Here is a 14,441-nt window from a genome sequence, read left to right as displayed (position 1 = left end):
TAAATTTGTGCCAGCTCTTCCATTCACCAGTTTGTCACCTTCAGGCAAAATAACTGAACCAGCTAGCACCATGCGTGGCACATAGCAGAGTGGCAGCTTCTAGCTATAGTAGTATGTAGTGGTGACAGAAATAATAGTTCTTACTAAAGTGAAATATGAGATTTCTAGCCTAGGAAACTGAAGGAATGATGGGACCACAGACAGAAATGCGGGCGTTTTCAAAGAGGATGTAGTCTGGAGAAGATAGTTTCATTTTCGACATACTGACTCTGGAAGCAATAGCACTCTACCCAAGTGGGAAATAATGTGGTGGAAGTTAGAAAGATGGGAAGTGCTATCAGCCTAAAGATGAGGGTTTGGAGCTTGCTCACAAAGGTGTCAGTCAAATCACTGAGTAGATCAGCTCTCTGCAGGGGTGTGGAGAGAGAAGGGCAGAGATGTGAGGGCAAAAGTATGATGGAGGCCCACAGTAAGGGTCCTAAAAGACGGGCTTTCAAGAAAGAAGAAAGGTGAGAAAGGTAGAAAAACTATCAGTTTTGTAAAAACAGGGAAATAGTACTTACTCATAGGAAGTAAAAGTATCAAAAATAGTTGGTACTATGCTAGATGGTAAGGGCACAATAGGGAACCAGGCACTCAAGTCTAGTAGAAGAGACAGATAAGGAAACAAATTACTGTGTTTTATAAACACACTGACAAGAGGTATGTGTGGAGTTCTACAGCAACACAAGCCATTCTGTGAGATCAGTACAACTATCATAGAAAGTTCACCTAGAAAAGAGGTAGGAGAAGTGCATACCAGGTAGATCAAGATGCACATACCAGAAGGTGATAGAGTATGACAGGATCCGAGCTACAAGCAAGGAGCTTGATGTGGTGAGGGTTGGGGGTTCAGTGGCAATGGAAGTAAAGTATGAGATTAAGCTAAAAAAATAAGCAGGAGCCAATGAGCACATGAAATCAAAACTACAAAGAGATACCACTTCACTACCGCTAGGATGACTATAATTAAAAAACAGACAATATCAAGTGTTGACAAAGATGAAGAGAAATCAGAACCCTCATATACTACTGAAAGAAATATAAAATAACATAACCACTTTGGACAACAGTTATACTTTGGCAGTTCCTCAAAAGGTAAATATACAGTTACCATATGATCTAGTAACTCCACCCAAGACATGTGAAAACATGTCTACACAAAAACTTGTATGTAAATGTTCATGGAGGCATTATTCATAATAGCCAAAAAATAGAAACAACTAAGATGTCAATCGACTGATGAATGAACAAAATGTGGTGTATCCACACACAATGGAAAAATAAATAAATTAATTAAAAAAAAATAACACCACCACAAAAGGTAGGAGAAATCTAGCCAGTAACGACCTAATGCTCCCGTTAATTGTAAGGACAACTACCACATAAGTAAAATTAAACTGCCCAAACTGTCAGAGTATCTAATGGATACATAACATCTGAACAAATTTTGAAGAATACAAACCTAAGTAAAAACAACAATAACACACATTTTTATAAAAACATGAGATTGAAGGAAAGGAATTCTGGAAGGATACTCACAAGAAGAAATTTAAGTTCTCTGTAGAGATGATTCAAAGGACCTCTGGGCTCTCCCGATTCCACTTTAATATTCTAAAAAGTTTCCAAAGTCTGTCAGTTTTCCACTGTTAATCCCATCTTCTCTACCTAAGTGTTATACTTGCATTTCAAACTATCCTTCACACATTAAAAAATATATTTCATAAAGGACCAATGAATTGAAAAATGAGGTCAACACATCATTTAGAACATCTCACTCAGAGATTTTGCCATCTTGACCCAATAACCTAAGTTATAACCACTGTATCCTCTTTCTATGCCACAAACAATTGTACCTATGTGGAACACCTGCCCTCCTCACATGCTCTCCTGCCTTTTCCCAAGGAATTTCCAGAAGGACAAGGTAGGAGAAATTTAAATAAATACATCTCAAGATTTGGTGATAACTTATTATCACAAACCAAAATGAAGTCTCCAATAAATCTGTTTATTAGACTCCTTCTAACTAAACAAACAGTGTGCTGTCCTAGCCAGAAGTCAATGTCTTACAAACCTAAGATTGCAAACATAAAAAAAGAAAAAGAATAATGTAAATGCCAATGTATGTAAATTCCTATTACAGGAAAAGTATAAAGAATATAATTATCCATGACCGGGCGTGGTAGCTCACACCTGTAATCCTAGCACTCTGGGAGGCTGAGGCAAGTGGATCACTTGAGGTCAGGAGTTCAAGACCAGCCTGGCCAACTTGGCGAAACCTGGTCTCTACTAAAATTACAAAAATTAGCCAGGTGTGGTGGCACGCCCCTGTAATCCCAGCTACTCAGGAGGCTGAGGCAGGAGAATTGCTTGAACCTGGGAGGCAGAGGTTGCCGTCAGCTGAGATCATGCCACTGCACTCCAGCCTGGGCGACAATAAGACTCTGTCTCAAAACAAGAACATAATTATCCATAATCTTCCCATTCTGAAGGAACCACTATTAACACTATCCAGGCTTCTGTGTATATATATTTTTTAAAATATAATTGAGATCTCATTACATAAATAATTTTATACTTTTTCTCTTTTAGTTTTGCGTAATAAGCATATCCTATTATTAATATTTGAGATTTTAAAACATGCTTTTAAAGACTGTAAAATATTTCGTCATGAAATTTATTTTAGGCCAGGTATGGTGGCTCATGCCTGTAATCCCGGCACTTTAGGAGGCCGAGGCAGGCAGATCATTTGAGGTCAGTTCGAGACCAGCCTGGCCAACATGGTGAAACCCCGTCTCTACTACAAATCCAAAAAATTTAGCTGGGCATGGTGGCATGCACCTGTAGTCCCACCAACTTGGGAGGCAGAGGCAGGAGAACTGGTTGAAACTGGGAGGGAGGCAAGGTTGCAGTAAGCCGAGATGACGCCACTGTACTCCAGCCTGGGAGACAGAGGGAGACACCATCTCAAAAAGAAAAGAAATCCATTTTAACTATACCCTACTGAACATTCTGGTTTTGTTTATAGTATTTTGGAAACACAGCTATATCACTGCACTGAATATCTTACACATGAATTTCTGTTAGCAATTTTGACTAATTTCTTTTTTTTTTTGAGACAGAGTCTCACTCTGTCGCCCAGGCTGGAGTGCAGTGACACGATCTTGGCTCACTGCAACGTCTGCCTCCCGGGTTCAAACGATTCTTCTGCCTCAGCGTCCCGAGTAGTTGGGACTACAGGAGCGCAACACCACATCCAGCTAACTTTTGTATTTTTAGTAGAGATGGGATTTCACCATATTGATCAGTCTGGTCTCGAACTCTTGACCCTGTGATCTGTCCTCCTCGGCCTCCCAAAGTGCTGGGATTACAGGCGTGAGCCACTGTGCCTGGCCAATTTTGACTAATTTCTTAAGACAGATTCCTAGAAATGTACATATAGAGTGAAAGGGCTTAATATTATAATGATTCTTGATGTGTTACCAATATCTCTACCCTTTTAAGAATAAGAGGGCCAGGCACAGTGGCTCACGCCTGTAATCCCAGCGTGAGCCACTTTGGGAGGTGGAGGTGGGAGGATCACTTGAGCCCAGAGGTTTGAGACTAGCTTGGAAAACATAGGGAGACTCTGTCCCTACAAAAAAAGTTTAAAAAATTGGGTGTGGAGGCTTTTGCCTGTAGTCCTAGCTACTCAGGAGGCTGAGGTGGGAGGATTGATTGAGCACAGGAGTTCAAGGCTGCAGTGAGCAGTGATCGTGCCACTGCACTCCAGCCTGGGTGACAGAGTAAGACTCTGTCTCAAAACAAAACAAACAAAAAAACACAGATTCACTTGAGTCACCACTCAGGAGACTTTATTTGTCACTAGAAAATTCTTCAGTTGTATTACTATAGGGTTGAGGGCAACCGATAGATCAGATCACCTGACAAAACCTTCACTGGCTGCCCTGGTGAGACGTTAGTGGCAAGGTGGGCCTTTCCGAGTTGTCCAAGCTCACACCCAGCAAGTGCCGAAACTAGAAGCATGGAGCACCAGCAACAAGCAAGTAAGCCAACATTTAGGACTCTCATGAACCTGGAAAGGAAATAGGGTCTACTCTTACCAGAGTTGCAGCTGAAGAGAGTGGAGGGATTTGAAGAATCTCATCCACAGGACTCCAGGAAATATCCAAAGTGATCGCAGTTTGTGATGCTGTGATTGTATCATCCAAGGCAGAGGACTTAAAGAGCTCGTACTGGGCAAAGCCTCTGGATGTTACCTGAAAAGAGTGCACCCAGCAGACCATTTAGCTGTGCTTCCGCACGGCCAAAAGCCCATCACCCAAACTATTTTGATCCTTGTCCCAAATGGAAAAGTAAGAGAATTCTTTGAAACCACAAAGATTAGCTAAAAGGCATGAAGGCATTTTAATTTTGGTCATTAGCTGATATGAAAATAAACATAAACATTTTCATACTACAGAAAAATACCTAGTCATCTTAGGAGTGAAAAAAAACCTGTAAACTAGGAAGGCAGGTTGATAACAATTTGAAGAAAATAATATGAGTAGAAGCAAAACACTTACAGTAGACAAGTGATGTCTTTTCTTGTGTAAATTTTTTAGGTTTTCAAGATTTACAGAATAATTTTTATCAGCTATAGGAAATGAAAGAAAGACATGTAAAGGTACAACTCAAAATTACATTGTTAGAGCTACAAAACTGCAATCCCTCACACTCTGAGTGTACTGCAACTCAACAAAATAACTGTTAAAATTAAATTTCAAATCACAGATAAATGAAATGTTTGTAAGAGAATGAAAGTGGGCTGGGTATAGTGGCTTACACATATAAACCCAGCACTTTCGGAGGCCGAGGAGGGAGGATCATTTGAACCCAGGAGTTCGAGACCAGCCTGGGCAACATAGCAAGACCTTGTCTCTACAGAAAATAAAAAAAATAGCCAGGTGTGGTGGCATGTGCCTGTAGTCCCAGCTATTCGGGAGGCTGCGGTGACAGGATTGCCTGAGCCCAGGAGGTTGAGGCTGCAGTGAGTCATGATTGCACCACTGCACTCTAGCCTGGGTGACAGAATAAGATCCTACCTCAAAAAACTAAAAAAAAGAATATAAGTGGAACAGCCAGGCGCAGCAGCACTTGCCTGTAATCCCAGCTACTCAGGAGGCTGAGGTGGGAGGACTGCTTCAGGCTAAGAGTTTGAGATCAGCCCGGACAATATAGTGGGACCCTGTCTTTTAAAAACAAATTAAAAATAAAAATAAAATTAGCTGGGCATGGTTGCGCTCTCCTGTAGTCCCAGCTATTGAGGAGACTATGGTGGGAGGATCACTTGAGCCCAGGAGTTGGAGGCTGCAGTGACCTATGAAGGCACTATGGTACCCCAACCTGGGCTATAGAGTAAGGCCTTATCTCTAAAAAAAAAAGTAAATAAAAAATAAAGTGGAGGTTGGGCGCGGCGGCTCATGCCTGCAATCCCAGCACTTTGGGAGGCCGAGGCGGGCGGATCATGAGGCCAGGAGTTCAAGACCAGCCTGACCAATACGGTCTTGAAACCCTGTCTCTACTAAAAATACAAAAAAATTAGCCGGGCATGGTGGCGGATGGATGTCTGTAATCCCAGCTACTCTGGAAGCTGAGGCAGAGAACTGCTTGAACCTAGGAGGCGGAGGTTGCAGTGAGCTGAGATCGTGCCACTGCACTCCAGCCTGGGTGACAGAGCAAGACTCCATCTCAAAATAAATAAATAAATAAATAAATAAATAAATAAATAATAAAATGGAATGAGGGTCAATACTACTACCAAAAATACAATTAAATGTCTGAGACTGGAAACATATTGTCAGTTTGTATCTTCCAATGAAAATTGTCAATAACATACGCATAGAAATAAAATGAAACCCAAATCAGACAAGTGTAAACCTCTTGTCCAGACTTTTGGAGATCTGTTTCTGGTGTTTCCGGAATACCTCCCACATGCTGTAAGTTACACACTAAAGTAGATTTATGGTGATTAATGCAAGTTCTACCTTATGTCATAACAATATCAATTTTCGTAAAAAAACAGTTTACGAAAAAAATGAAACAGTAACTATACAAATGAATAAATATACAAACACACACACACACATACACACACACTCTAGAGACAGCACTCACCTTTACAATTGACCACATATAAGACAATTCCTGTAATGCTGTCGTTTGTTGTGATAAGCTCAGCTCCTAGCCAACAAGTACCTTCAGGATCTGAACTGTCACATCTTACCCAAAGGGGAGGAAGGGCAGTAACTGGCAGATTAATCTTCAAATGGGTCATATTAGGATTGTGAGCCATGGTGTAAAGTCCAATTAACTGCCTTTAAAACAAGAGTAAGGACAAATTATAGACAGAGATTTCCAATTCAAGAATTTCTTTCTTTTCTGAGAGACAGGGTCTCACTCTGTTGCCCAGGCTGGAATGCAGTGGTGCAATCATAGTTCACTACAGCCTCGACCTCCTTGGCTCAAGTGATCCTCCTGTCTCAGCCTCCCAAGTAGCTGGGACTACAGACACAAGCCACTGCATCAGGCTTATTTTTATTTTTTGTAGAGAGAGAGTGTCTTGCAGTGTTGCCCAGGCTAGTCTCAAACTACTCGCTTCAAGCAATTCTTCTGCCTTAGCCTCCCAAATTGTTGGGATTATAGTCGTGAGCCACCACGTCCAGCCAGAATTTTCTTTTAAAAAGATACGAGGGGTCTTCCATCCTGGCTAACATGGTGAAACCCCATCTCTACTAAAACTACAAAAAAATTAGCCTGGTGTGATGGTGGGTGCCTGCAGTCCCAGTTACTCGAGGGGCTGAGAATGGCGTGAACCCAGGAGGCAGAGCTTGTAGTGAGCCCAGATCGTGCCACTGCACTCTAGCTTGGGTGACAGGGTAAGACACCATCTCAAAAAAAAAAAAAAAAAGATATGACAGGTCTCACAGAAACAACAACCTAAAACTTAAATAGCAAGATGTATATATATGTATACTTTATCCATTAATAGATTCACCAGGCAAATCAAAATGCATGCACCAGAAAGTGACAGAGTATGACAGGATTGGAGCTACTATGAGCAGGGAGCTTCAATATGGTGAGGATTGGGGGTTCAGCAGGAGTGGAAGTTCAGTAGAAGAGATAGGATGTGAGATTAATCTGAAGAAATAAGTAGGAGCCAGGCCGGGCACAGCGGCTCATGCTTGTAATCTCAGCACTTTGGGAGGCCGAGGCGGGCGGATCACGAGGTCAGGAGTTGAGACCAGCCTGACCAACATGGTAAAACCCCATCTCTACTAAAAATACAAAAATTAGCCGGGCATGGTGGCAGGCACCTGAATCCCAGCTACTCAGGAGGCTGAAGCAGGAGAATAACTTGAACCCAGGAGGCAAAGGCTGCAGGGAGCCAAGATCGCGCCATTGCACTCCAGCCTGGGCAATGGAGTGAGACTCTGCCTCAAAAAAAAAAACAGAAAAGAAAGAAGTAGGAGCCAATAAACACAAAATGATGCTCAGTCATTAGTGAGACAGTTAACAAAATTTGAATATGGGCTCTGATTAGATAACAGTATTGTAATAATATTAGATTTCCAGATTCTGATCATTGTCCCATGGTTATGTAAAAGAATGTATTTGTTCACAGAAAATACAAAGAGGAGTATTTAGGGGTAAGAGTACTGTATCTTCACTACATTGTCAATACTTCATTTTTAAAATGGTGTATATGTGTATATTACCATATATATACACACACATATACACAGACTATAGTTATAAGAATATATAGTTATAAACGTATTGTTATGATATATAGTTGTAACAATATACATATATACCTATATATGAATACATATATAGCAATATACTGCTTTGCATATATCTATCTAGAAAGACATACAAGAGAGAGAAAAAGGAAAAGGGGAAGAAGAAGAAAAAGAAGTAAATGCTGCAAAATCTAAGCAACTGGTGAATCTGGATTAAGGATATACAGAAGTTCATGTACTATTCTTGTAACTTTCCTGTAAATTTGAAAGTATATCAAAATTGAAAGTCACCAAAAAAATGTGGCTTACATTTTTATTTTTCAAAGACATGAAAACTAAATTGATTACCAACAGACGTCCAGGAAAAAAATTTCCAGGGGATTTTATTTCCAAAAAGAGGTGAAATAATCCCAGAAGGAAAATGCAAGAAGAAATAGAGAGCAAAGAAATAAGCACATCAATCAACCCACATAAACACTGGTTGGAGAAAATAATACAAATAAATAACATTAAAGTTGTAGGGAGAAAACAGGCCAAATATGACTGAAATCAAGGACCTATGAAGGAAAAGGCTGATTAAACTTTTAAAACTTCTAGTCTGGGCATGGTGGCTAACGCCTGTAATCCCAGCACTTTGGGAGGCCTAGGCAGGTGGATCCACCTGAGGTGAGAGTTCAAGACCAGCCTGGCTAACGTGGTGAAATCCCGCTTCTATTAAAAATACAAAAAGTTAGCCAGACATGGTGGTGTATGCCTGTAATCCCAGCTACTCGGGAGCCTGAGGCAGGAGAATCACTTGGACCCAGGAGGCAGAGGATGCAGTGAGCTGAGATCGCACCATTGCACTCTAGCTTAGGCAACAAGAGCAAAACTCCGTGTCAAAAAAAAAAAGAAAAGAAAAGAAACTTCCATAGAGGAAAATAAAAACCAGCATGAAGGAATCATTTTGTGAATGTTATTACAGTAGTTATCATTCTTATACCATTCTGTTAGTATTTGCATGACTATATCCACCAGAACATCTGGAAGACAAGGACTTTCTGGTTTTGGAGGCAGGAGGAGGCTGGACAGGGCTGGACAGAGAGAACTGTGCATAGCCACACAGTGGGGAGGCAGGAAGCGAAGCTGGAGAGGTAGCCAGAGGCTCTCAGGTTTCTCACAGGGGCATTACTGGCACCTTGGGTGAGATAACTGCTCATTGTGCGGGAGAGTCCCAGGCATTGCAGCATGTTTACCACCCACGGCCCAGGTTCACTAAATGCCAGTAGCTCCCCCCAGTCACTGTGACAAACCAAATACTCCCCTATATTTCCAATTCCCTCTGGGTGTGGTACCACCCCTGGTGGAGGACCAGTGGGGCTAGGCAATGAAGGTTCCCATATGTCATTCTTAAGGAATTTGGGTTTTATCATGAAGCCGATGAAGAACCACTAAAGGATTTTAAGCAGGAAAGAAGCTTGGTCAGGCTTTCACTTGAGGAAGAAAGACTGGAGGGGAACCAGATTACACATAAGGAAAACAATTAAGAAACAACAATAAATTGGTATAGAGGTGTAGAGAAAGGGAAGATAACTGCAGTATTCTTGGTCACATTTGGGATACCTATCAGATATTCAAGTAGAACTATCCTTAGTTGGGTGTATTTATCAGGGGGTTGGGGGGATGAAGGAAGATATAAGGGCTAGAGGCCTATTTTCCCCAATGTTTATAAGAATGTTTCAATTTAAATCCTAGTTGCCACCCCTACTCAGCATAAGAGAAAACCTACCTTGCCTTCCCAACTGGTAAAGCAAGTGGTCCAACATTTTCGCCAGTAGAGAAATCAGATATGGCAGTTTCTTCAGATTGAAGTTCTTCAATATGACTTGTTTCTTCCTTTTCTAAAGGCTTTAAAAATGTTCTTAATTATTTAACCAGACAAAAGAGCACTTAAAATAACAGTCGACTCTTTACTATGCTACAGAATAATGACAAGCAGAACATACGACAAGGGTACTTATTTCTATACCCTTAAGCACAAATGATTGGGTTTTGGCAAGAATAGCCACAAACTAGCATGGTACCAAAAAATCCATTAGGAGCATTTCCACTGTCCTATAAAAAGATACTGACCTTAGTTGCTAATGGCAAAGGAAGCAACCGATGCTTTTAGAAAAGGAAGTGCTCAGCAGGACATGGTGTCGCATGCCTGTAATCCCAGCATTCTGGGAGGCTGAGGAGGAGGATCACTTAAGCCCAAGAGGTCGAGACAAACCTGGGCAACACAGGGAGACCTGTGTCTACCAAAAAAAAAAAAAAAATCAGCCAGGGTGGTGACATGCACCTGTGGTCCCAGTTAATCAGGACGCTGAGGAGGAAGGATTGCTTAAGCTTGGGAGGTGGAGGCTGCAGTGAACCATGACGGTACCACGGCACTCCAGCCTGGGCGACAGAGCGAGGCTATCTTAAAAGTAGAAAAGGAAGTGCTCCAACATGCACAAAATGATCAGGTAAAGGTAAAATACAAAGGAAACCCAGATGTTCTTGGATTTTTCACTCTCAAAACAGGAAGACCTTCTTTCTGGGCTATAACCTTAGGCCCACAGTCTTTTTTATCTATTCCTCTTAGGGCAATAACCTCTGATTGGTGTTAGTGGGTACAATTATCCATGTGTTTACAAAATAGCTCAGGCTTGCCAATAATAACAACAAGGGAGTTTTTCAGCGAGATGAAACTGTTACATATCCTAATTGTGGTGCTGACTGCAAGAATCTACGTATGTGTTAAAATTGATGGAACTGAACAACAAAAGAAATAAGTTGGCAGGGTGGCAGCGCAAGGTGGCTCACCCCTGTAACCCCAGCACTTTGGGAGGCCAAGGTGGGCAGATTACGATGTCAGGAGATCGACATCATCCTGGCTAATATGGTGAAACACTTTCTCTACTAAAAATACAAAAAAAAAAAAAAAAAAAAAAAGGCCGGGCATGGTGGCAGGTGCCTGTAATCCCAGCTACTTGGGAGGCTGAGGCAGGGGAATGCTTGAACTTGGGCAGCGAAGGCTGCAGTGAGCTAAGATCACACCACTACACTCCAGCCTGGGTGACAGAGCGAGACTCCATCTTAAAAAAAAAAAAAAAAAAAGGCCAGGTGCTGTGGCTCATGCCCATAATCCCAGCACTTTGGGAGGCCAAGGCGGGTGGGTCATCTGCGGTCGGGAGTTTGATACTAGCTTGACTAACATGGAAAAACCCCATCTCTATTAAAAATACAAAATTAGCCGGCCGTGGTAGCAGGTGCCTGTAATCCCAGCTACTCAGGAGGCTGAGGCAGGAGAATCGCTTGAACCCGGGAGGCAGAGGTTGCAGTGAGCTGAGATTGCACCATTGCACTCCAGGCTGGGTGACAAGAGCGAGACTCTGTCTCAAAAAAAAGAAAGAAAGAAGTCAATTTTATCGATTTATTGATAATTTTACTTGTCTCTTTCTTAACGAGGCTACTAGAAAATGTTAAATTGCATATATCGTTCATATTTATTTGTACTGGACAGCACTATACTTACTCCTAAAAGAATGAGAACTCATTTTCACTGATGCTGATTTTAAAAGGTATACATGTTAGATTATTCCCAAGAAACCATATTTGGTTATGGAGAATTAAACAATCACAAAGTCAAACCACTACTTACCACTTTTTCCACTATGAATACTAGGTCATTTTCATTTAGAATATTTTTCAAAGGATTTGGTTGGCCTTTGCTGATCAACTGCACTTGGACATCAGCCTGTTAAAACAGGTATCAAACAATGTTATATATACACTTGTATATTTCTACTATTTAAACACATAAAGACCAGTTCTATGCAAGTCAACGGAAAATGTCCTTAAGAGACAGAGTCTTGGCCAGGCGCGGTGGCTCACATCTGTAATCCCAGCACTTTGGGAGGCCAAAGTGGGCAGATCACGAGGTCAGGAGATCGAGACCATCCTGGTTAACACGGTGAAACTCCGTCTCTACTAAAAATACAAAACATTAGCCAGGCGTGGTGGTGGGCGCCTGTAGTCCCAGTTGCTTGGGAGGCTGAGGCAGGAGAATGGTGTGAACCCAGGAGGCAGAGCTTATAGTGAGCCAAGATCGTGCCACTGCACTCCAGCCTGGGGGATAGAGTGAGACTCCGTCTCAAAAAAAAAAAGAAAAGAAAAGAAAAAAAGAGACGGAGTCTCACTATGTTGCCCAGGCTGGAGTGCAATGGCTATTCATAGGCACAGGCATAGTGCATCACAGCCTCAAACTCCTGGGCTCAAGAAATCCTCCCATTTCAGCCTCCCTAGTAGCTGGAACTTCAGGTGTGTGCCACCACACCTGGTTAACTATTTTAGTTTTCATACAGATGGGGTCTCACTATATTGTCCAGGCTGGTCTCAAAATTCTTGCCTCAAGCAATCCTCCCACCTCAGTCTCCCAAAGTGCTGGGATTACAGGCATGAGCCACTGTCCTGGCCAAAACTTTATACATTCTCATTCCAACTGGAAGTTTATTCAAAAGTCTGAAAACAGGCTGGGTACAGCAGCTCACACATGTAATCCCAGCACTTTGGGAGGCCGAGGCAGGCAGATCACTTGAGGTCAGGAGCTTGAGACCAGCCTGCCAACATGGGGAAACCCTGTCTCTACTAAAAATACAAAAATTAGGCCAGGCACAGTGGCTCATGCCTGTAATCCCAGAACATTGGAAGGCTGAGGCGGGTGGATTGCTTGAGGTCAGGACTTCAAGACCAGCCTGCCCAAACTAGTGAAACTCCATCTCTAAGACTACAAAATATTAGGCAGGCATGGTGGTGGAGGCCTGTAATCCCAGCTACTCAAGAGTCTGGGGCAGAAATCGCTTGAACCTGGAATGTGGAGCTTGCAGCGGGCCAAAATGTGCCACTGCACTCCAGCCTGGGCAACAGAGCGAGACTCCATCTTAAAAAATAAGAAAAAATAAATAAATAAAAATGCAAAAATTAGCTGGGCATAGTGGTGGGTGCCTATAATCCCAGCTACTTGGGAGGCTGAGGCAGGAGAATTGCTTGAATCCAGACGGTAGAGGTTGCAGTGAGTCGATATCATGCCACTGCACTCCAGCCTGGGCAATGGAGTGAGATTCTGCCCAAGATAATCATTACTGTTATTAGCCTGGTCTATTTAAATGTATTTAAATGTAACTCTATTTAAATACAAATGTATGCTGGACACAGTGGCACCTATAATCCCAGCTAATCGGGAGGCTGAGATGGGAGGATGGTTTGAGGCCAGGAATTTGAGACAAGTTACAACACAGCAAGACTATGTCTCTAAAAAAAAGAAAAGAAAGAAAACAAAAATTAGCCAGGTATGGTGGTGCACTGGTAGTCCCAGTTACTTGGGAGGCTGAGGTGTGAGGATCACTTGAGCCCAGGAGTTTGAGGCTGCAGTGAACTTTGATCACACTACTGAACTTCAGCCTGGGCAACAGAGTAAGATCCCATCTCTTTAAAACATCCTAATAAAAATAGAAATGCATCTATTTAGATATCTAGATAGGATTTTGCCTAATAAAAACAGGATTCTAATAGTTTTATATCATGAATGTCTATGTCATTCAATGTTCTTTGGCAGTCTAGTACCACAGCTCTTTTGTCACATAACTAATTCCACATTGTATGACACTTTAGTAGTTTCCAGTTTTTTGCTATTATAAACAATTGATGACATCGATTCAAGTGAACACTTTTGAATTATTTTCTTAAGATGAATACCTAAAATCACACTGATACTATCAGACTGCCTTTCAAAATGCTGCACCTACACATTTATACTTCCATCACTTATATCAGCACATTAAGCATTTTCATGGCAGGGCACAGTGGCTCATGACTATAATCCCAGTACTTTGGGAGGCCAAGGCAGATGGATCACCTGAGGTGGGGAGTTTGAGACCAGCCTGGCTAAGATGGTGAAACTCCGTCTCCACTAAAAATACAAAATTAGCAGGGCGTGGTGGTGGGTGCCTATAATCCCAGCTACTTGGGAGGCTGAGGCAGTAGAATCACTTGAACCTGGGAGGCAGGGGTGCAGTGAGCTGGGATCATGCCACTGCACCCCAGCCTGGATGACAGAGTGACTCCATCTCAAAAAAAGAAAGAAAGAAAGAAAAAAAGCATTTTCATTGTTTATTTTTACCATCTCACAGTAAAACATAAGATCTTACTGTTTTGTCATGTTTGATCAATAATGACGGTGAACAGTTTCTTTTTATCTTTTTTTTTTTTTTTTTTGAAGACAGGGTCTCGCTCTGTCACCCAACTGGAGTGCAGTGGCACGATCTTGGCTGATCGCAGCCTTAACCTCCCAGGCTCAAATGATCCTCCCACCTCAGCCTCCCAGTAGTAGTAGCTGGGACTATAGGTGCGTGACACTACACCCAGCTAATGTTTTTGCTTTTTGTAGAGACAAGGTCTCACCATATTGCCCAGGCTGGTCTCAAACTCCTCAGCTCAAGCAATCTTCCCACCTCAGCCTCCCAATGTGCTAGGATTACAGGTGTGAGCCACCACACTTGGCCAAGGTAAACAGCAGTTTCTAATATGCTTATTAATCATAAATTTATATCTCTC

At 42.1% G+C, this 14,441-nt stretch overlaps 1 protein-coding gene across 4 annotated transcripts in view; it reads right to left on the bottom strand.

Moving 5' to 3' along the window:
- Positions 1-14,441, bottom strand: part of ZWILCH (zwilch kinetochore protein) — a 45,685-nt gene that overhangs the window by 24,866 nt on the left and 6,378 nt on the right. For all 4 annotated transcript variants that reach the window (XM_008016166.3, XM_008016169.3, XM_008016168.3 and 1 more), the window contains 6 exons: positions 11,491-11,586; positions 9,592-9,710; positions 6,196-6,395; positions 4,605-4,675; positions 4,143-4,298; positions 1,582-1,653 (listed from right to left, as the gene is read on the bottom strand). In XM_008016166.3, coding sequence (XP_008014357.1) covers positions 1,582-1,653; positions 4,143-4,298; positions 4,605-4,675; positions 6,196-6,395; positions 9,592-9,710; positions 11,491-11,586 — 714 coding nt within the window. The remainder of the gene's footprint in view (positions 1-1,581; positions 1,654-4,142; positions 4,299-4,604; positions 4,676-6,195; positions 6,396-9,591; positions 9,711-11,490; positions 11,587-14,441) is intronic.

The sequence above is a fragment of the Chlorocebus sabaeus genome, chromosome 26, assembly GCF_047675955.1.
Source record: "Chlorocebus sabaeus isolate Y175 chromosome 26, mChlSab1.0.hap1, whole genome shotgun sequence".
Taxonomy (NCBI): Eukaryota; Metazoa; Chordata; class Mammalia; order Primates; family Cercopithecidae; genus Chlorocebus; species Chlorocebus sabaeus.
The sequence above is the reverse complement of the archived record's forward strand: the minus strand, read 5'-3'. Positions and strand labels throughout refer to the sequence as shown.